The sequence below is a fragment of the Oryctolagus cuniculus genome, chromosome 4 (assembly GCF_051225735.1).
Source record: "Oryctolagus cuniculus isolate XC-2025 breed Fujian yellow rabbit chromosome 4, ASM5122573v1, whole genome shotgun sequence".
Lineage (NCBI taxonomy): Eukaryota > Metazoa > Chordata > Mammalia > Lagomorpha > Leporidae > Oryctolagus > Oryctolagus cuniculus.
This window is the reverse complement of record NC_142870.1, coordinates 56,214,457-56,237,507: the sequence shown is the minus strand read 5'-3', so window position 1 is coordinate 56,237,507 and position 23,051 is coordinate 56,214,457. Positions and strand designations below refer to the sequence as shown.

Genomic DNA, 23,051 nt, shown 5'->3' with positions numbered 1-23,051 from the left:
ACTGCTTTTCCAGGCCATTAACAGAGAGCTGGATAGGAAGAGGAGCAGCCTTGATGAGAACAGGCGCTATATGGGATTCTAGCGCCTCAGGCAGAGGCTTAACCATCTTTGCCACAATGCTGGCCCTGCCTGGATTTCTTTACTCCAAATATAGCTAGCTGGGGAGAGTAAACAGTGGGTAATCACTGCATTTTGTTAGGGTTGATTTGTTTTGACATTGTTTTGTTAAACAAATGTATCAGATTTAATAGTTCAGGAAACTGTGAAAACCAAAGGTAACATTGACCAAGCTTTTACATGCAGACATAGTTTTGAGCACTTAATTTGTTTCCACTCAATCTTCATGAAGCTTTGTGAGGTAGAAAATTTATATCTCCATATTACAGATATAACCAGGAGATTACACAGCTGATCTCTGGGATTTCAGCTCTTGTTAACTACTGTTATATGGTGTTTAGTGCTCAGAATTTTCTTTTCCTTAATTGATTATTTGTGGCTGATAGCTGGTGTGGCTGATAGCTAGTCTAGCTTTTTGTTTGTTTGTTTTATTGTTAGTATACAGTGACCAAAAAGACAGTGAATAAAAGATAGTGTTACCTTAATTTTTTCTTTTTTTGAAGAATAATTTATTTGACAGGGAGGTTTACAGAGAGAAGACAGAGACAGAGCTTCCATTTGTTGGTTTACTCTCCCAAATGGCCACAAAAGCTGGGGCTGGGCCATGCCAAAGCTAGGAGTCAGGAACCCCATGTGAGTCTCCCAACTGGTGGCAGGGCCCTGAGTACTTAGGCCATCTTCCCCTGCTTTCCCAGGCACGTTAGTGCTGGATTAGAAGTGGAGTGGCTGGCCTCAAAAAATGTATGAGATGCAGGCATTGTAGGCAGCGGCTTAAACTGCTGTGCCACATGCGGGTCCCAGTGTTAATCTTTAGTTTCACATACTTGAAAAGCAGAGCAACAGAGAGACAGTTGAGAGAGACCTTCCTTCTGCTGATTTACTACCCAAATGCCCAAAACAGCCAGGGCAGCCCAGGTTGAAACAAAAAGTGCTAACTCCATCCAGGTCTCTTACATGAGTGCCAGGTGACCAAGCACTTGAGCCATCACATGCTGCCTCTCAGGCACATTAGCAGGAAACTGAATTGAAAGCCACTGAGTAGCCGGTACCTAACCAGACACTATAGGTTGTGGGTGTTCCAAACCACAGCTTAATTCACTGTACCAACACCTATCTTCACCTTAATTTAAAAATGAAAGATAATGTTTGTGGTAATTCTGTGTGACTCTGCCTTTCAAATAAGTAAAATTTTCAAAATATTTTTAAAGATTTTAAGCAACTTATTTTTTTTTTAGTAATTAAGGTTTTTTAACTTTATTGATTCTACTTTTAAGAGATGTAAACAGGTATAGGTTATGATGTAGAACTTATAACTGATTAAAAAAATAGCATTTTAAGTTATTTATTTGAAAAAGTTATTTATTTGAAAGGCAGAGAGAGATCTCTCATGTAGTTCACTCCCAAAATGCCCATAGCTGTTGGGGTTGGGCTGAGCCCCACTGAAACCAGGTCCCAAGAAACCAAATACTTGAACCATCACCCACTGCTCCCTAGAGTGTGTATCAGCAGGAAGCTGGTGTCAAGAACAGAGCCAGAACTTGAACCCAGGCACTTCTATATGGGATACAGGCATCCTAAGCCATGTCTTAACCACTAAACACCTACCAAAATAAGCAGTTTTTAATATGTCATAAACTACCAATGGATTTTTTAGAAATATACTCCAAAGCAGTTGTAGATTTTTATCTGGGAACTAGTAAGACTTAGTCAATATAATTTAAATGCTGAGAAAAAAAAAAAAACAAACTGTTGATTCTATCCCTTTTTTATTTTCGATTTATCTCTGGTGTGTGTGCTGGAGACAGTGCTTCAAAACCAGTCCACTAACAGTTGTATCAGGCATGGTTTTCTAGGATTCATTATTTAAGCTGCTGTTTCTGGAATGCTTCCATCATACTATAAACCAGTGTGTAGGCAAGATTATAGCATAAATTTTCCTTTTTTTGGGCACAATGAAAAACTGTGGCTTAGTGCCTAATTTTTGGATATTAGCCACCAAACTTATTTCAAAATGTAAAATGTTAATAGGTATTTTACCCGTACCTTTGTTATCCTATATTGCGTGTGCTGGAGTTTCAAAATGAATCTCCCCTGCCTCTGTCAAAAGCTGATATTGGAACCTACTATTAAATGCATCCCAAGTAAAGATTAGTTTAAATTAGAAGGTTAAAAGGGTTTAACTAGCAGAATCATCTAATGTGTTAAATTAGCAGCCAGCAGCAGTTCCTACCCTGACAACTCATTTTTGTTTAGACTGTGGGGATCAGTTAATGTTGTTGTTACCTAATCCAGAAGATATAGTCACTTAGAAAATTTGACAAGCACTGGGGTTATGTGACATACAGCTATAAATCATCAACATTTTTTAAGAAAATAAAATAAACTGAAAGACTGATATGCATAGAGCTCCAAGTACAACTCTCTGAGCAAAGGATGATCACTGAACTGAACAAGGAGGGAGTTGTTGTTGTTGTGTTTTTTTTTTTTTTTTAAACAGGCAGAGTGGACAGTGAGAGAGAGAGACAGAGAGAAAGGTCTTCCTTTGCCGTTGGTTCACCCTCCAATGGCCGCTGCGTCTGGCACACTGCGCTGATCCAAAGGCAGGAGCCAGGTGCTTATCCTGGTCTCCCATGGGGTGCAGGGCCCAAGCACTTGGGCCATCCTCCACTGCCTTCCCGGGCCACAGCAGAGAGCTGAACTGGAAGAGGGGCAACCAGGACAGAATCCAGCGCCCTGACCGGGACTAGAACCCGGTGTGCTGGCGCCGCAAGGTGGAGGATTAGCCTAGTGAGCCGCGGCGCCGGCTGAGGAGGGAGTTTCTTGAACAGTTGCAAGGGTAAACTGTTCAGTTTGGCAGATCTCTGGAGCCATTATTTACATTTGGGATAATTTTGCCTCTTGGTGACAGCTGGCTAAGTCTAGAGGCAATTTCGATTGTCATAACTTAGAGGGGTGTTACTGGCATCTAGTTGAATATAATTTAGGGATGCTCCTAAACGTTCTGTCACATGTAGGATGTACCCTTCATGAAAAAGGGTGGTCTGGGGGCTGGTGCTGTGGCCTAGCGGATAAAGCCACTGCCTGCAGTGCCGGCATCTCATATGGGTGCCGGTTCGATTCCCGGCTGCTCCTCTTCCAATCCAGCTCTCTGCTGTGGCCTGGGAAAGCAGTAGAAGATGGCCCAAGTCGTTGGGCCCCAGCACCCGCATGGGAGACCCGGAAGAAGCTCCTGGCTTCTGAACGGCATAGTACTAGCCATTATGGCTAATGGGGGAGTGAACCAGCAGATGGAAGACCTAGCTCGCTCGCTCTCTCTCTCTCTCTCTGCCTCTCATTTTCTCTGTATAACTCTGACTTTCAAATAAATCTTTTTTTTTTTAAAAAAAAGGATTGTCTGGCCCAGCATGTGAATACAGAGGGTCCCCAACTTAGATTCTTGTGGATTTTCCCACTTTACGATAGTATGGAATCTATATGCATTCAGTAGAAACCAGACTTTGAATTTAGTATACTCTTTGATGATGCTGGATGCCAGCAGTAAACTGCAGCTCCCAGTCAGCCATGTGATCGCTGGTAAACAAGCAGCATTTTTTTTTTTTTAAACAGATATATTTATTTATTTGAAAGGCAGAGTTACAGAGAGAGTAGACACAGACTGGGGCTAGGTCAGGCTGAAGCCAGGAGCTTTTTCCTGGTTTCCCACATGGGTAGTAGGGGCCCAATGACTTGGGCCATCTTCTTTCACAGAAGGGGCATTAGAAGAGAGCTGGATCAGAAGTGGAGCAGCCAGGACTCGAACCCAGTACCCATGTGGGATACTGGCACTGCAGGCAGTGGCTGAATGTGCTATACCATAACACCAGCCTCTACAGGTGGAATTCTGCAGTGAATCTGTTGCTGAGCCGTGATGATCTGTAATAGATGAGTGTGTTAAATGTATTCTCAACTTGAGATATTTTCAATTTACAGTGGGTTTATGAGGATATAACTTACAGTAAGCTGAAGAGCATCTGTCCTGAGGCAGAAACTGCCCCTCAAGCTGGTATTGTTTTCTTTTTTAAGATTTATTTATTAACTTGAAAGACGGTCACAGGAAGAGGGAGAGATCTTCTATCTGCTAGTTTACTCCACAAATGGCTGCCAACAGTTGGGGCTGGGCCAAGACAAATCCAGGAGCCTAGAGCTGTGTCTAGGTCTGCCATGTGGTTGCAGGGGCCCAGACATTTGAACCAGCATTCACTGCTTTCTCAGGTGCATTAAGCAGGAAGTTGTAATGAAAGTAGAGCAGCCAGGACTCCAGCTGTCACTCAGATATGGAATGCTGGTGTCATAAGCAGCAGCTTAATTTACTGTGTCATGGAATGAGCCCCTCAGCCTGTTTTTTTTTTTTTTTTAGATGACTGCTCATTTAAATAATGTATTTTCTTTGTTCCCTTTATTTGCTCTGCAGACAACCTTTTTATTTTATTTTTTTTCAAATATTTGTTTTTTTATTTATTTGAAAGACAGAGTTACAGAGGCGGGGAGGGGAAGGTCGTCCATCTGCTGGTTCACTCCCCAGATGGCCGCAACAGCCGGAGCTGTGCTGATCTGAAGGCTCCTGCTGATCCAGGAGCTTCTTCCAGGTCTCCCACGTGGGTGCAGGGGCCCAAGGACTTGGGCCATCTTCTACTGCTTTGTCAGGCCATAGTAGAGAGCTAGATTGGAAGAGGAGCAACTGGGACTAGAACCCACGCCCATATGGGATGCCGGTGCTTCAGGCCAGGGCTTTAACCTGATGTGCTACAGCACCGGCCCCAGACAACTTTTTAATAGTAACTCGACTTTTATGTGGCCTTTTTGGTGGGAGTAGGTCCAAGAAACATTGACTAATGAAAATTACTTAAAAAACACATAGCGGCTTCTGTGTGTTAGCCACCATTCAAAGTACTTCATAAATATTATGTGTTACCCTTCCAACATTCCATGAGGTAAGCTCTACTTTATAATTGGTACATAGAGGCACTAAGAAGTTCAGTTGCTTGGCCATGGTCATAGAATTAGTGGGTTACTTTGCTGCATTAGTAATTCCAATCCCTTATAGCAATTCTTCACTCTTAAAATAATAAATTAACTATATTTATACATTATTGTCTTGTGTGATCAATTTGAGTTTATTTATTTGAAAGGCAGGATTGTGGCAGTTGGGAGGATAGCTTCCATTCACTGATTCATTTCCCAAATGGCTACAAAAGTCAGGGCTGAGCAAGGTTGAATCCAGGAGCCTGGAACTCCATCCAGGTGTCTCACATGGGTGGCAGGGACCTAGTAAATTGGGCCATTTTCTGCTGCTTTCTCAGGCACATTAGCAGGGAGCTGGATTGAGTGTAGCAGATAGGACTTGAACCAGCACTCTTATGGGATGCCAGTGTTATAGGTTGTGACTTAATTCGCTGTGCTATGATGCCAGCCCCTAAATATTGGCAGATTTTTATTGTTTCTATTGCATGAGTGCATTGCAGTTCATATGGAAGAAAGTGGGGCTATATAAGTCATTTTATGGTAGGAGAATTGAATAATAAGAATAAACAACAAAACAGTCTACCTCAGCATGGAAATTTATACTTAGTTTCTCTGAGAAGAATGTGTCTTCTGGCCGGCGCCATGGCTCACTAGGCTAATCCTCCACCTAGCGGCGCCGGCACACCAGGTTCTAGTCCCGGTCAGGGCGCCGGATTCTTTCCCGGTTGCCCCTCTTCCAGGCCATCTCTCTGCTGTGGCCTGGGAAGGCAGTGGAAGATGGCCCAAGTGCTTGGGCCCTGCACCCCATGGGAGACCAGGATAAGCACCTGGCTCCTGCCTTCGGATCAGCGCGGTGTGCCAGCTGCAGCGCGTTGGCCTCGGCGGCCATTGGAGGGTTAACCAATGGCAAAAGGAAGACCTTTCTCTCTGTCTCTCTCTCTCTGTGTCACTGTCCACTCTGCCTGTTAATAAAAAAAAAAAGAATGTGTCTTCTGTGGCAAAAAATGTTCTACATGAAGGATCTCTGAGACCCAGTAGAAAGTGGCCATCAAAGAAGGATGTACTTTTCTCTGAAGGGAGGAGAGAACTTCCACTTTGCTTATGGCCTTGTCTAAATCCTGATGGAGTTTGTGGATTCAAAAGGCTTCCATAGCCTAGGCAGCTCATATCAAGAGCCTTGAGTTGTCACCGACGTCATCCATAAGAGTGTTAATTGTTAAATTAACAACAGGAATCACTGTGCACTAACTACCCATGCAGGACCTCTGTTCTCAATGAGTTGTTATGAGAATTAACTGTAAAATTAGTTCTCAAACAATTTGTGTGTGTGTGTGTGTGTATGCAAATTGTTGAAATCTTTACTTAGTGCAGAGTTGGTCTTCTGTTTATAAAGTTAATTGAAAATGAATCTTAATGGAGAATGGGAATGGGAAAGGGAGGAAGATGGTTGGGAGTGTGGGTGGGAGGGCTGCTATGGTAGGAAGAATCACTATATTCTTGAAGTTGTACTTACGAAATTTGTATCCTTAAATAAAAGATTTCTTTGGGGGGAAAAAAAGAATGTGTCTTCCATTCTAAACAGTTTTACTATACATCTTTTGTGGGATATGAGTATCTGCACATACAGAGTCAAAAATAAAGTAGTGTGTATAGATTGAATGATATATTCAGTTTTCATATGGAAACATTGTTAGGTTTGACTTGTTAATTTTTATTTTTTTTTTAGGGATATTAAAACAAGTCAAAGATTACATTAAACAGTGTAGCAAATGCCAAGAGAAACTAGATCGTTCTCGTCCAATATCAGATGCTTCAGAAATGTTGGAAGAATTGGGACTGGACCTTGAATCTGGAGAAGAAAGTAATGAATCAGAGGATGACCTGAGCAACTTCACTTCACCTCCAGCTACAGCCTCCAAGCCTTCCAAAAAGAAGCCAGTATCCAAACATGAACTTGTCTTTGTAAGTAGTGCTTTGCATTCAGATTTAATGTTTATAATTAATTTACTAGTGTTTGCAGACCTGGCAAATTTTATTTTTCTCAAACCACTAAGACTGGTTGACTACCAGTACTGATGCTGAAGTTTTTTTTTTCTTAAAGGGATATATAGTGTCATTTATTGTTTTTTTAAAGATTAATTTATTTATTTGAAAGTCAGAGTTACACACAGAGAGAAGGAGAGGCAGAAAGAGAGAGGTCTTCCATCCTCTGGTTGACTCCTCAATTGGCAGCAACGGCCAGAGCTGAGCTGAGCTGAAGCCAGGAACAAGGAGCTTCTGGGTCTCCCATGCAAGTGCAGGAGCCCAAGGACTTGGGCCATCCTCCACTGCTTTCCCAGGCCACAGCAGAGAACTGGATGGGAAGTGGAAGAGCCGGGATCAAACTGGCGCCCATATGGGATGCCGGCATTGCAGGCCGCGGCCTTACTCGCCACGCCACGGTGCCAGCCCCGATGCTTAAGTTTTAAAAGCAGATCTATCTATATGTCTGAAGTATAGTCTATTGATTATAAAGCTAAATGGGTAATATGCCATGTTGCTGTTTAAGCTAAAGATAAGTTAATAACTTCCTCATCATTGATCATAGGTGTCTGGGTATTCTCTTTAGAATGAATTTAGTAAGCTGTTGGTTTTTTGTAAATCTTAAAAGGGGGGGCTTTTAAGATTTGCTTATTTTTATTTGAAAGACAGAGTTACGGAGTGAGAGGGAAGGACACAGAATGATCTTCCATCCACTGATGCACTTCCTAAATGGCCATAGGGGCCAAAGTGCTTAGGCCATCTTCCACTGCTTTCCCAGGTGCATGGTGCTGCATAGAAGTGGAGCAACTGGGACCCAAATTTTTGCCCATGTGGGATGCCAGCGTTGCAAACAGTGGCTTAACCAGCTGTGCCTCAATGCTGTCCTAGCCTCCTTTATTTTGTAATGATATTAGTACAGATAAACAGAGTACCTCTCTGGAAGCAATTCCTGGGTCTTGCAACAAGATAAATTTAATCTGGTTAGTCTTTGTTTTTTTCTTGTATCCATTTCATACATTGTCAGATTTCTGAGCAATAGGAAGGAAGAGGCAGCAAGAAGTGAGATACCAAGTTTTCATTAGGTCAACTAAAATGATTATAGCAGGAAATAGAGAGGATAACATATCTTTATTTAAATATATGGGTAATACAGTATTGCATCATTACTTAATATCTATTAAAAGTGTTTTGTTTCAGAAGTCTGTTTAAAAGTTAAAAAAAAGTACAGATATATAATCTAATTCTTGATCTCAAACTTAATTTGATAGGTTGACACCAAAGGAGTGGTAAAACGTTCTTCTCCAAAACACTGTCAGGCTGTCTTAAAGCAGCTGAATGAGCAGCGACTTTCCAACCAGTTCTGTGATGTTACTTTGTTAATTGAAGGAGAAGAGTACAAAGCTCATAAGTCTGTTTTGTCAGCTAATAGTGAATATTTTCGAGATCTTTTTATTGAAAAAGGAGCTGTTTCCAGTCATGAGGCTGTGGTGGATCTTTCTGGTAAGAATTTTCTAATATCCTTGTTTTTCGTTTGTAAATATATTGAAGACGGGGCTATGTGTGTATTCCAAATACAGGATATATGCTTAAAGTAGAAGTCCACAAACAGTAGTAGACTATGATTAATAGAAAAGGTCCTATTTAGGAAAGTTTTTAAGAGATTGATGGAAAAATTTGTCATTCCTTATCACTGCCTATCAGGTTATACTCAGCAGAAGAATTTATGGTATTTAAATTGTTAAAAAGAGTTTGAGAGAAGTCTGCAACTGCATCAGTGTAATTACACTAAATGAATATTAAAAATTAACTGTTAATATCTTATTTTGTGAAACACATAATTATAGAGAACTGTGATAAGTCTGCTTTTTGCTTTTTAAGATTAATCCTTAGACTCACTAATCAAACTGACAGTGTAAGAAAATAAAAATTCTAGGTGAGGTGATTTTTTTTTTTTTTGTGCTTGTATTATTATTATTGTAAATTGATACTGTCACTTTTTTTATTTTGCCTCATTGGAAGTTATATTTCCCTTCCCCAGGCTCTTGTAATCACTTTTGTCCAGTCCTTTCCCTTTTTATTTTCATTTCTACATATGAGAGAGAACCTATGGTATTTGCATTCTGTGTTTCATTCTCTAGTTTCATCTGTTTTGCTGCAAATGTCAGGATTTCGTTCTTTTTATGGCTGAGTATTAACTCTTGTCTGTATAAACCACTATTTATCCATTGAGGATTCCACTTGGCTGTTGTGAATAGTGCTGCAGTTCACATAGGAGCACAGGTATCTCTTTGATATGCTGATTCCATGTCCTTCAGAGATGTATTCTACTTCAGAAAAGTAGAATAGCTGTTTTTTTTCCCCCCTCCCAGAAACTATTTTTTTTTAAGTATACAAACTTCATGCATTTCATAATACAACTTTAGGAGCATAGTGATCCCTCCCACCCTACCCGCCCTCCCACCTTTACTCCCACCCTTCTAATAGCTGTTCTTTTTCAGGATTTCTTTATTCTGGATCTTTTTGTGTTTCCATATAAATTATAGGATTTTTTTATTACTGGTTTGTTAAAAATCATTATTTTAATGATTGCATTGAATTTGTAAATCACTTTGGCTCGTATGGACATTTCAATAATTTTAATTTCTTCTAATCCATGAACATGGAAGGTCTTCACTTTGTGTATGTGTGGTCTTCAGTTTGTTTTGATTTTCATTGTAGAGGGCTTTTGCATCCTTGGTTAAATTTATTCCTTGTGAGTGGGATCACAGTTATATATTTGTATTAGCTGTGTAAAAACACAACCTCTTTTTTTTTTTTTTTTTAAGATTTTATTTGAGAGGGAGAGATAGAGAGGTCTTCCATCGGCTGATTCGCTCCCCAGATGGCTTCAATGGCTGGAGCTGAGCCGATCTGAAGCCAGGAGCCAAGAGCTTCTTCTAGATCTCCCATGTCGGTGCACTTGGGAGCACTTGGGCCATCTAACACTGCTTTCCTAGGCCATAGTGGAGAGCTGGATAGGAAGAGGAACAGCTGGGGACATGAACTGATACCCATATGGGATGCCGGTGCCATAGGCAGAGATTTAGCCTGTTCTGCCACAGTGCCAGCCCCGTAACTGTTTTTTTTTTTTTTTTTTGATTGCTTTTGTATCCTACAATTTTAATGAATAGTTTATTTATTAGTTCTAATATTCTCTCAGAATATTTAGGTTTTCCTTCATGTTGAACCGGGTTATCTGCAAACAAGGATTATTTTACTTCCTCCTTTCCTGTTTGTATGCCTTTTTTTTTTTCTCTTAATTGCTGTAAATTGCTCTTAATTGGCTAAAACTTCCAGTAGTGTATTGAATAAGGGAAGTGAGAGTGAACATGCTTGCTTGTTTCCAGATCTTAGAGAAAATGCTTTCAACTTTTCCCCATTTAATTTTTTTTTTTTTTTTTTTTTTTTTTGACAGAATGGACAGTGAGACAGAGAGAAAGGTCTTCCTTTTGCCGTTGGTTCACCCTCCAATGGCCGCCGCGGCCGGCGCGCTGCGGCCGGCGCACCGCGCTGATCCGATGGCAGGAGCCAGGAGCCAGGTGCTTTTCCTGGTCTCCCATGGGGTGCAGGGCCCAAGCACCTGGGCCATCCTCCACTGCACTCCTGGGCCACAGCAGAGGGCTGGCCTGGAAGAGGGGCAACCGGGACAGAATCTGGCGCCCCGACCGGGACTAGAACCCGGTGTGCCGGCGCCGCTAGGCGGAGGATTAGCCTAGTGAGCCGCGGCGCCGGCCCTATTTAATATATTTTTGACTATTGAGTTTGCCTTTTTTTATGTTGAGGTATGTTTCTTCCATACCTGATTTGTTTAAGGGTTTTATCTAACATTAATGGATGATGAATTTTTTTGAATACTGTTTCTGCATCTGTTGAGGTGATAATACGACTTTTACCCTTTTTGTTCAGTTGGTTTGTTGTATTGTGTTTATTGATTTGCCTACGTTGAACCATCCCTGGGATAAATCTCTGTTGATCATGGTAAATGATGTTTATGGTGTGCTATTGGATACAGTTTGCTAATATTTGAGAGAGAATTTTTGCATCTATGTTCATTAGGTATACTGGTCTATAGTTTTCTTTTTTGTTGTTAGTCTTTTTTTTTTTTTTTTAATTAATTTATTTGAAAGTCAGAGTTAACACAGAGAGAGAAGGAGAGGCAGAGAGATCCAGCTCTCTGCTATGGCCTGGGAAAGCTGTAGAAGATGGCCCAAGTGCTTGGGTCCCTGTAACTGCTTGGGAGACTCAGAAGAAGCTCCTGGTTCATGGCTTTGGATTGGCATAGCTCCAGCTGTTGCGGTCATCTGGGGAGTGAATCAGCAGATGGAAGACCTCTCTCTGTCTCTGCCTCCTCTCTCTTGGTAACTCTGACTTTCAAATAAATAAATAATAGCTCCCACTGGGGAGCTAGTCAGCAGAGCACCTTCGTGCTGAGCTGTGACTGTAAACTCCCAGTAAGTCTTGTCTGGGTAGCCAATCAGCCTTTTGTCAATATCTATTTGCAAGTTAGCCAGAGAACCTCAAGTTGGGCTCTCTGTTGCTCTACGAAGTCTAGTTGGATTTGTGAGCTCACTGTCTTTTTAGTTGGAATATCTGTGAGGCCCCAGAAATGGGGTGTGTAGAAACTTCTGTCTCCTAGGGTGCTATAATTTCTGACAGTGACTCCTTTTTTCAATATGGTGCTACACTGTTGCTGTCTCTCTGCGGTGATTATGGGGGATACAATGTGAATTCCTTCTCTGTAGTATTCTACAGGTAGCTCTCTTTACTGGGCTCCTACACTATAAGACTGACTTCATTGCCAGCATAAGGTGTCTCCCCTGCAATAGGGATTCCACCCAGCCATGAAGGATCAAGGATCTCAGTTTCTGGTTGGTTTTGTTTCTCTCTGCTGCCCTCACAGGTCTCCTGTTATTCCCTCACTGAATTCTAGTGTTGCTTCTTGGGGCAATCACCTTAAAACGCGCAGCTATTTATTTGTTTCTTTAGTTCTGCCCTGTGGAGAGGAAGACAAATGGTGGGTATCTCTATTCAACCATCTTGAACTCTTCCCCTCCCCCCACCATGTGAGGCTTGTTTCCCACCCACTAGTAAGCAGTGAATTCTGTAGCAGAAACCAACAAGGATCTTTTTGTTGTTGTTGTTAAAGATTATTTTTTAAAGATTATTTATTTATTTATTTATTTTTGTTTATTTATTTATTTTTGGCAGGCAGAGTGGACAGTGAGAGAGAGACAGAGAGAAAGGTCTTCCTTGTTTTGCTGTTGGTTCACCCTCCAATGGCCGCTGCGGCCGGCGCGCTGCGGCCGGCGCACTGCGCTGATCCGATGGCAGGAGCCAGGAGCCAGGTGCTTTTCCTGGTCTCCCATGGGGTGCAGGGCCCAAGTACTTGGGCCATCCTCCACTGCACTCCCTGGCCACAGCAGAGAGCTGGCCTGGAAGAGGGGCAACCGGGACAGAATCTGGTGCCCCGACCGGGACTAGAACCCGGTGTGCTGGCGCCGCAAGGTGGAGGATTAGCCTATTGAGCTGCGGCGCCGGCGAGATTATTTATTTGAAAGGCAGAGTTATAGAAAGAGAGAGGGAGACACAGAGGTCTTCTATCCACTAGTTCACTCTCCATATGGCTGCAGGCTGAAGCTAGCAGTCAATAGCTTCTTTCGGGTCTCCCACGTGGGTGCAGGGGCCCAGGGACTTAGGCCATCTTCCGTGGTTTTCCCTGGTGCATCCAGCAGGGGGCTGGATTGAAGTGGAGCCTCCAGCCCATATGGGATGCCAGTGCCCCAGGAGGCAGCTTTATCTACTCAGCGTACCACAGTGCTAGCCCTTATTACCTGGTTCTTTACAGAAAAACTTTCCTGAACCCTATAGATAAAATTTTATTAATGTTAATTCAGGAAACCACTGTTTAAAATTACTTCTAATATAATTTTTAAGGAAAGAGCTATTATATACATGTTTCATTCAAAGGAATGTTGAAACAACAGCATAATAAACTGATTTTGGGAGGTTATCTTGATATAAATAGCTTCTCAGTGTTTCATAATTCATTAGCATTGCTCTCAGATTGACAAGTAAATTTTACAGAGATGAAAGATCTAGTTAAAATCAATCAAAGGTACATTCTCAGTGCTGCTCTTAAAGAACTCATAATTCTTTCTGCATACTGCTAGGTGTTGACTAATATTCTTGACATTCCTTTCAAAAAATAAATACTTGATTTTCTGTTATTTAATTTTCTGTTCTTAGTAATTGTTTTCCTCTAGCACTTTCACAGATCTTCCCCTAGGCAGTAGGGCCAGGATTTGGTAGCTGGTGCTGAAAGAAAACCGTTGATTGTATCTTTGCCAAGGTACTATATACTGGTGGCAATTGACATTCAACGGGACAGAAGTGGAAACATTGTTTTCCTTCTAATTTGCTTGAGTATTCTCTCTTTTAGCGTAATGCTTAGCCCATTAAATTCCTGCCTTTCTTATTTTCCTTTTTCAGCATTTCAGATTTTTCTATAAATAATGTGGATTTATTTATACTTTTTTAAAGTACACCATTTTTTAAAAAAGATTTATTTTATTTATTTGAAGGGCAGAGTTACAGGTTACAGAGAGAAAGGGAAAGAGAGAGGGTTCTACCATCCTCTGGTTCAGTCCACAAATATTTACAATGGCTGGGTCTAGGTCAGGTTGATGCTAGGAGCCAGTAGTTTCTTCCAGGTCCCCCCCTGGAAGTGCAGAAGCCCAAGGACTTGGGCCATCTTTTGCTACTTTCCCAGGCACATTGGCAGGGAGCTGGATTAGAAGTGGAGCTACCAGGACTTGAACCAGCACCTTTATGGGAAGCTGGCATAGTAGGTGGTGGCTTTACCTGCAACACTATAGTGCCAGCCCCTATACTTGTTTGCTTTTTTTTTTTTATCTTTTCGAAGTTTATTATTACTGTTATTGATGTTTTATATTGTTTTTATTTTTTATTGGCATGTAATAATTGCATGCAGTTATAGGGTGAAATATTATGTTTTGTTTCACATATTTATTGGGTAGTGATCAAATCAGGTAAATTAGCATATCTGTTGCCTAAAAGTTTTTTTCCAAATAAACCTTTTATTTAAGGAATACAAACTTCATGCACTTCATAAGTACAACTTTAGGAATATAGTGATTCTTCCTGCCATATCCACGCTCCCACCCCTCCTCCTCTTCTCTCTCCCATTCCCCACTAAGATCCATTTTTGATTAACTTTATACACAGAAGACTATATAGTAAGTAAATAGTTTACCAGTTTTCATGAAGAAAAAGTGTTCCTCAACAGTTGAGACAAAGGGCTGTTCAAAGGCATTGCATCTGAAGTTAATTTCACTTTTTTTTTTGAAACTTAATTAACTTTAAAGAAGCGCTCAAGAGTGATACATCTTTTTCAAGGTCTTAGACATAATTATAATACAACTCTTTGAGGACAGAGGTCCTGCATGGGATGTTAGCGCATAGTGACTCCTGTTGTTAATGTGACATTTAATACTCCTATGTATGACGTCAGTGACCACCTTAGGCTCTTCACATGAGCTACTTAGGCTGTGAAAGCCTTTTGAATCCACAGACTCCACCAGTATTTAGAAAAAGTGGAAGTTCTCTCCTCTCTTCTGAGAAAAGTACATCCTTCTTTGATGACCACTTCTTTCTGCTGGGGTCTCACCCACCGAGGTTCTTTAGTTAGGACATTTTTTGCCACAGTTCTTGGCTTTCCATGCCTGAAATGCTCTCATGGGCCAGACCAGAACGCCTTAAGGGCTGATTCTGAGATCAGAGTGCTACTCAAAGCGATTGTCATTTTATGAGTCTGCATTCTATGAGACTGCTTCCCATGTTGGAGCCTTCACTCCTTTTTAATTCTATCTATTATAATTACCAGACTCTTAATCCTATCCATATGACTGCTCTAACACTTAAGATGGTATTTTTACCACCGAGCTTAAGGGGATTTGGGGCCTCATGGCCAGTTTTTAAACTGTACCCTTAGAAGTAAGCATAGGGATGTATGCAGAACTATACAGCTTTACAGTTACAGTCTTCATATACTTCATAATTATGGCTTTAGGAACATGGTGATTCTTCCTACTGTGCCCTCTATCCCACCCATAGTCCCATCCTTCTTCCTCCTCTCTCTTATTCCCACTCTTATTTTTTACTGAGATCTATTTTCAGTTAACTTTATACACATATATTTAACTCTATGTTAAGTAAAGAGTTCAGCAAATAGTATGGAAAAAAAAAGACTTCCTCATCTGTCAAGACAAGGGCTGTTGAAGTCATTGTTTCTCAAAGTGTCAATTTTACTTCTACAAATTGCCTTTTTGGTGCTCTATTAGTTATCACAGGTCAGGGAGCACATATCATATTTGTCCCTTTGGGCCCTATACTTGGTTTTCACTCTCCTTGTGGTTCTCTTTACACAGATGTATTTTGTTTGAAAAGAATGTACATTTTTTTTTTAGTTGGGTGCAGTTTCAGCATATTGTGCATTATATTAAGCTATTGTTAATTTTTTTTATAACTTTATTTTCAGTTTGTTTTGAAAGGCAGACAGAGACAAAGACACAGACAGGGAAGTATCTTCCATTCAGTGGTTCATTCCTCAAACGCTTGAAATAGCCATGACTGGACTAGGCTGAAGCCAGGAGCCCAGATCTCAATACAGGTCTCCCATGGGTGTGGCAGGGACCTAAGTAGTTGAACCATCCTCTGCTATCTCCTAAGGTGTGCATTATCAGGAAGCTGAATTTGAAAACAGAGCAAGGACCCAAACCTTTACAGTTTGATATGAGAAATAGGTGTCACAAGCAGCATCTTAACCAATGTGCCAGACATCTGCCCCCATGTTAATTTAAAAAAAAATAGCTATTTATTTATTTTATTTTAACTTTTATTTAATGAATATACATTTCCAAAGTACAGCTTATGGATTACAATGGCTCCCCCCCCATACCTTCCCTCCCACTCGCAACTCTCTCCTTTCCCACTCCCTCTCCCCTTCCATTCACATCAAGATTCATTTTCAATTCTCTTTATATACAGAAGATCAGTTTAGCATATATTAAGTAAAGATTTCAACAGTTTGCATCCACATAGAAACACAAAGTGAAAAATACTGTTTGAGTACTAGTTATAACATTAAATCACACTGTACCGCACATTAAGGACAGAGATCCTACATGAGGAGTAAGTGCACAGTGACTCCTGTTGTTGACTTAACAAATTGACACTCTTGTTTATGGCATCAGTAATCATCCTAGGCTCTAGTCATGAGTTGCCAAGGCTCTGGAAGCCCCCTGAGTTCACTGACTCTGATCATATTTAGACAAGGTCAGTGTGGAAGTTCTCTCCTTCCTTCAGAGAAAGGTACCTCCTTTGATGACCTGTTCTATTGGGATCTCACTCGCAGAGATCTTTAGGTGTTTTTTTTTTTTTTTTCTTTGCCAGAGTGTCTTGGCTTTCCATGCCTGAAATACTCTCATGGGCTTTTCAGCCGGATCTGCATGCCTTAAGGGCTGATTCTGAGGCCAGAGTGCTGTTTAGGACATCTGCCATTCTATGAGTCTGCTGTGTATCTTGCTTCCCATGTTGGATTGTTCTCTCCCTTTTTTATTCTATCAATTAGTGTTTGCAAACACTAGTCTTGTTTATGTGATCCCTTTGGCTCTTAGTCCTATCATTATGATCAATTGTGAACAGAAATTGATCACTTGGAATAGTGAGATGGCATTGGTACATGCCACCTTGATGGGATTGAATTGGAATCCCCTGGTATGTTTCTAACTCTACCATTTGGGGCAAGTCAGCTTGAGCATGTCCCAAATTATACATCTCTTCCCTCTCTTATTCCTACTCTTATATTTAACAGGGATCACTTTTCAGTTAAGTTTCAACACTTAAGAATAACTGTGTATTAATTACAGAATTAAATCAGTCATATTAAGTAGAACAGACAAAAAAACTACTAAGAGGGATAATGTATTAAGTTGTTCATTAACAGTCAGGGCTATGCTGATCAAGTCACCGTTTCTCATAGTGTTCATTTCACTTTAACAGGTTTCCTTTTTGGTGCTCGGTTAGTTGTCACCTATCAGGGAGAACATATGGTATTTGTCCCTTTGGGACTGGCTTATTTCACTCAGCATAATGTTTCCAAATTCCTAACAGGGATCACTTTTCAGTTAAAATTTATTTAAACAGCTAAGAATAATTGTGTGTTAATTACAGAGTTCAACCAATAGTGCTAGAACAAAAAAAAATACTAAAAGGGATAAAAGTATTACATTGTACATCAACAGTGAGGACAAGAGCTGAACAAGTCACTGTTTCTCATAGTGTCCATTTCACTTCAACAGGTTTCCCCTTTGGTGCTCAGTTAGTTGTCACCAATCAGGGAGAACATATGATATTTGTCACTTTGGGACTGGCTTAGTTCACTCAGCATGATGTTTTCCAGATTCCTCCATCTTGTTGCAAATGACTGGGTTTTACTGTTTTTGACTGCTGTATAGTATTCTATAGAGTACATGTCCCATAATTTCTTTATCCAGTATACTGTTGATGGGCATTTGGGTTGATTCCAGGTCTTAGCTATTGTGAATTGAACTGCAATACACATTAATGTGCAGACAGCTTTTTTGTTTGCCAATTTCATTTCCTTTGGGTAAATTCCAAGAAGTGGTATGGCTGGGTTGAATGGTAGGGTTATATTCAGGTTTCTGGGAGAGGGAGGGAAGCCATTATAATCCATAAGCTGTACTTTGGAAATTTATATTCATTAAATAAAAGTAAAAAAAAAAAAATATTCAGGTTTCTGAGGAATCTCCAGACTGACTTCCATAGTGGCTTAACCAGTTTGCATTCCCACCAACAGTGGGTTAGTGTCCCTTTTCCCCCACATCCTCTCCAGCATCTATTGTTGGTAGATTTCTGAATGTGAGCCATTCTAACCGGGGTGAGGTGAAACCTCATTGTGGTTTTGATTTGCATTTCCCTGATTGCTAGTGATCTTGAACATTTTTTCGTGTATCTGTTGGCCATTTGGATTTCCTCTTTTGAAAAATGTCTATTGAGGTCCTTGGCCCATCTCTTAAGTGGGTTTTTTATTTTGATGTTGTGGAGTTTCTTGATTTCTTTGTAGATTCTGGTTATCAACCCTTTATCAGTTGCATAGTTTGCAAATATATTTTCCCATTCTGTCGGTTGTCTCTTCACTTTCCTGACTGTTTCTTTTGAAGTACAGAAACTTCTCAATTTGATGCAATCCCAAATGTTAATTTTGGCTTTGACTGCCTGTGCTTCTGGGGTATTTTCCGAGAAGTCTTTGACAGTACCTATATCTTGCAATGGCCAAGCCTGGGCCAGGTTGAAGCCAGGAGGCAAAGCTTTATCCAGGTCACCCATGTGGATGCAAGTTGCCAAGGACCTGGACTATCTATCTTCCATTTCTTTCCCAGGCACATTAGCAACGAGTTGGATTGGTGGCAGAGCAGCTAGCACATGAACCAGCACTCATATGGGATACCAGCAGTGCAGTCAAGCAGCTTAACCCAGTATGCCACAGCACCTGCCTCCAATAAAATAATCTTTACTGATTATTTTGTGTACTCTGTCTGTTGGTACTCCATTTTTCTGATTCTCATTAGAATTTCTTCAATCTTTGTTTTCTATATCTTGAGGCCATGCTGTTAGGTTCTTGTGTGTTTAGAGTTATTGATTCATGATAAAACATCCTTTATCATTATGTAGTAGCTATTTTTTCAAAGATTTGTTTATTTGAAAGAGTTACAGAGAGAGAGAGAGAGACACCTTTTGTCTGTTGGTTCTTTCCCCCTATGGCCACAATCGCTGGTACTGGGCCAGTCTCCCAAGTGGGTACAGGGCCCAAAGACTTGTTCCATCCTCTACTGCTTTTCCCAGGCCATTAGCAGGGAGCTGGATCAGACATGGAGCAGCTGGGTCTAGAACTGGCCACCCATATGGGATGCTGGCATTGCAGGTGGCAGCTTTACCTGCTATGCCACAACGTCAGCTCTGTGAATAATACTGTTGTGGTTTTCCTGGGGTATCTTTTCTTCCATATTTTTTCAGTTGCTTGGTATCTTTATGCTCTTGAAGTCTCCTTAAACATTGTCCTTCTGGATTTTGTTTATAATCTGTTAGGAATATATTTGACTTAATCCTGTGTGGAAATAGACTTCTTAATTATGTGGATTGTTGTCTTTCATCTGTTGAGAAACATTCTTTACTAGAAATTATCCTACCTAATTTCTTTCTTCTACCATTCTGAAACTGAAATTAGATACCCAATTTATCTTGTCTTTTAATCTTCCCTCGTATATTTTATTTCCTTCTGATTTACTCTGGAAAATTCTGAAAATTTATTCAGTCTGTTTCCTTTACCAGGTAATAACATTACTTCAAATTTTTCTGATTTGATTTGGGCTGTTTCTGCTAGCTTTTGTTTATGGTGCCTTGTTTATTTTTTAAACTGTGTACATTGGTTATTATGTTTAGAAGTTTGCAGGAAATATTGTTGAGTTGCGTTAAAGATGTCTTCCACAGATGAAACATTTGATTATTTGGATGCTGGGAATATTATTGATCTGAAACCACTTTAAATTCTCAACTTGATTTTTTTTTAGACATTATAGTGCTGTATATTCAGCAAATAAATCAACAAATGAAGCCTGGTTTATGGTCATGGCCATTCAGGGAAAATTTTGGTACTCTGAATCTTAGTACCATGGCACTGAGTATGTTTGAAAGTATTTCAAAAATACTTTTAACTACGTAAAGTGTCAGTGTTAGCGAACATACTACTAGGTCTAAAGTCCTTGTCATAATTTTATATCTGCAGTAATTGTTGTCTTTCGAGATGAGACTTTAAAGTTTTTTAATTGTGAAGAAAACAAAATATACCCTCTTAATGACGTTTTAATACAATTCAGTAGTTTTAACTATATTCACATTGTCATGTAGAAGATCTCTAGTTTTCTTTCTTTTTAAATTAATTTTTAACAAATTCAATGTGATTTGTAGTTCTTTTTTATTTTATTTATTTATTTTTGACAGAGTTAGACAGTGAGAGAGAGAGAGACAGAGAGAAAGGTCTTCCTCTTCTGTTGGTTCACCCCCTCCCCCCACCAAATGGCTGCTACGGCTGGTGCGCTGTGCTGATCTGAAGCCAGGAGCCAGGTGCCTCCACCTGGTCTCCCATGCGGGTGCAGGGCCAAAGCACTTGGCCATCCTCCACTGCCTTCCTGGGCTATAGCAGAGAGCTGGACTGAAAGAGGAGCAACCGGAACTAGAACCTGGGGTGCCGGCGCCGCAGGCAGAGGATTAGCCATGTCAGCTGCTACTCTGGCCATAGTTTTCTTTCTTTTTTAAAAATATATTTATTTGAAAGGCTGAGATACAGAGAGGAAAAGGGAAGAGAGGGAGGGAAGAAGGGAGAGAGAGTTATTCCATCCATTGATTCACTACCAAAATGGCCACAATGGCCAGGGCTGGGCCAGGCTGAAGCCAAGAGCCAGGAGCTGCTTCTGGGTCTCCCACATAGGTGCAGGGGCCCAAGCAGTTGGGGCATTTTCCACTGCCTTTCTAGGAACATTAGCAGGGAACTGGATTGGAAGTGGAGCCTCTGGGACTTGAACCAGTGCCCATATAGGATGTTGGCATTGCAAGCAGCTGCTTAACCCACTGTGCTACAGCATCAGCCCCTACAGATTCTTTTTCAGTAAGATTTATTTGGAAGGCAGAGTGACATAGAGAAAGGGAGAGACAGAAAAAGAGAGATCTTCCATCCATTGATTCACCCTCCAAATGCCCACAACATCCAGAGCTGGACCAGAATCCAGGAACTTCATCTGGGTATCCCAGTGGGTGAATGAAACCCAATACTTGGGCCATCTATCTGTTGCCTCCCAGGCACAATAGTAGGAAGCTGGATAAGAAGCATAGAATAACCAAGACTCAAATCAGCTACTGCAATATGGGATGTAGGCTTTCCATGGTGTGGCTTATCCAGTTGTGTCACAGTGCCCACCCAATTAAGAAATATTCTTTTATCAAGCCTAAATTGGTCTCGTAATTTGTACCAGGATTAATATAGTTTTAGCCTATTTAATTGTCAGCTTTCCTAGGAATGTGTGAAATAGCTATGATGGTTGATGGTAGTATTGGTAATGTACTTTCTTCAGTGTTCCACCTTACTCCTAACATATCCACAGTTAAAAGGTTTTCTTTATACTTGTCCATCCCTCATCTGCCAACTTAAATTTTACATACCTTAAGTCAAAAGTGAGACACAGCAAATTTGAGTTTTTAAACTTTGATTTGGTTTTCTCTATATTAAAAAACATTTCTAAGATAAATTATTAAATGAGAGAAACAGGTACAGAACAGTATGTATATAATGCACCTATGTAAGGAGGGAAAATAAGAATATTTGCTTGACTATAACAAAGAAACTGGGACTGGTGTTGTGGTGCAGTGGGTTAAGTTGTTGCTTGTGATGCCAGCATACCATATGAGTGCTGGTTCTAGTTCCAGCAGCTCTGTTTCTGACCTAGCTCCCTGGTGATGCGCCTGGGAAAGCAGTGGAAGACAGCCCAAGTGCTTGAGCCCTGCCACCCATATGGGAGACCCAGATGGGAGTACTTGGCTCTTGGCTTCAGCTTGGCCCTGTCCTGAGTGTTGTGGCCATTTTTGGAATGAGCTAGCCAGTGGAAAAACAGCTCTTTCCTTCTCTCTGTCATTCTGCTTTTCAAATACATAAAATATAGCTTAAAAAAAAAAAAAAACTAGAAAGCTATAAAAAACCTTCTGGTTTTTGAATCATGTAAATATTAAGAATTAAAAATTGCTCTTGAAAGTGAAGGACTGAACACTTGGAAGTGATATAAACTGGCCTTATTTTCCCAAACAAAATAAGAATGTAATCCCTCCTGTCTTTAAGTATTTCATTCCTTAGATCCAGGATAGGCAGGCTATAGCCCAAGAGAGAATCCTCTTCCCTTCCTTCTTGTCAACAAGATCACATTAGCACACAGCCACACCCTTTCATCTTCATAAGCTTTTGACCTGTACAGTACAGCACACACCCTATGGCCTGCACTATTTATCATTTGACTTTTTGAAGAAAAATTCACTGACTTCTGCCTTATACTGTTTTTTTTTTTTTATTCTTAGAACACTTTGTTCGATCAAAATTTCATTTTAGCTGCTGTTACAAAAATATATATCTGTACTTACTGAAGTGAGGTTAGGTAGGGCACAAGTTAGTTTAACCCTGACTGCTCACTTGCTGCCCTCCCACTCCCTTCCCCACTCCTTTTTCCTATTCTGCATGTTCAGCAGCTATTTCTTGAGTGGAATTTAAGGAACATTAAGGGTTCTAAAGAATATGGTTTGAAAATAACTGCCTTACAACAACTTTTTTTTTTTTTTAAAGATTTAATTATTTAAGAGGCAAGTTACAGACAGGGAGAGAAGAGATTTTCCATCTGCTGGTTCACTCCCCAAATGGGTACAACAGCTGAAGCTGAGCCTATCTGAAACCAGGAGCTAGGAGTGTCTTCCAGGTCTCCCATGTGGGTGCAGGGGCCCAAGGACTTGGACCATCCTTTGCTGCTTTCACAGGCTCATTAGCAGGGAGCTGGATCAGAAATGGAGCAGCCAGGTCTTGAACCGGCACCTATATGGTCTGTTGGTGCTGTAGGCAGAGGCTTATCCTACTAAGCCACAGTGCCAGCCCCGTAAAACAACTCTTGAGGTAGTAAGTTACACTATTTTCTTTATTAGTTATTGAGAAGCTCGGTTTGTAGAAGTGACTTAGTCAAGGTTTA

At 40.7% G+C, this 23,051-nt stretch overlaps 1 protein-coding gene and 1 non-coding gene across 2 annotated transcripts in view; both read left to right on the top strand.

Annotated features, from left to right (window-relative positions):
- The window catches only part of ZBTB11 (zinc finger and BTB domain containing 11), a 38,499-nt gene that overhangs the window by 1,961 nt on the left and 13,487 nt on the right, over positions 1 to 23,051 (top strand). Inside the window, exons 2-3 of the mRNA XM_002716730.6 lie at positions 6,845 to 7,080; positions 8,409 to 8,640. Of these exons, the coding sequence (XP_002716776.2) occupies positions 6,845 to 7,080; positions 8,409 to 8,640 (468 nt within the window). The remainder of the gene's footprint in view (positions 1 to 6,844; positions 7,081 to 8,408; positions 8,641 to 23,051) is intronic.
- LOC127483081 (small nucleolar RNA SNORA30/SNORA37 family) lies at positions 13,439 to 13,569 on the top strand. Its single transcript, XR_007909047.3, has one exon. It is a non-coding gene; the product is annotated as a small nucleolar RNA SNORA30/SNORA37 family (small nucleolar RNA).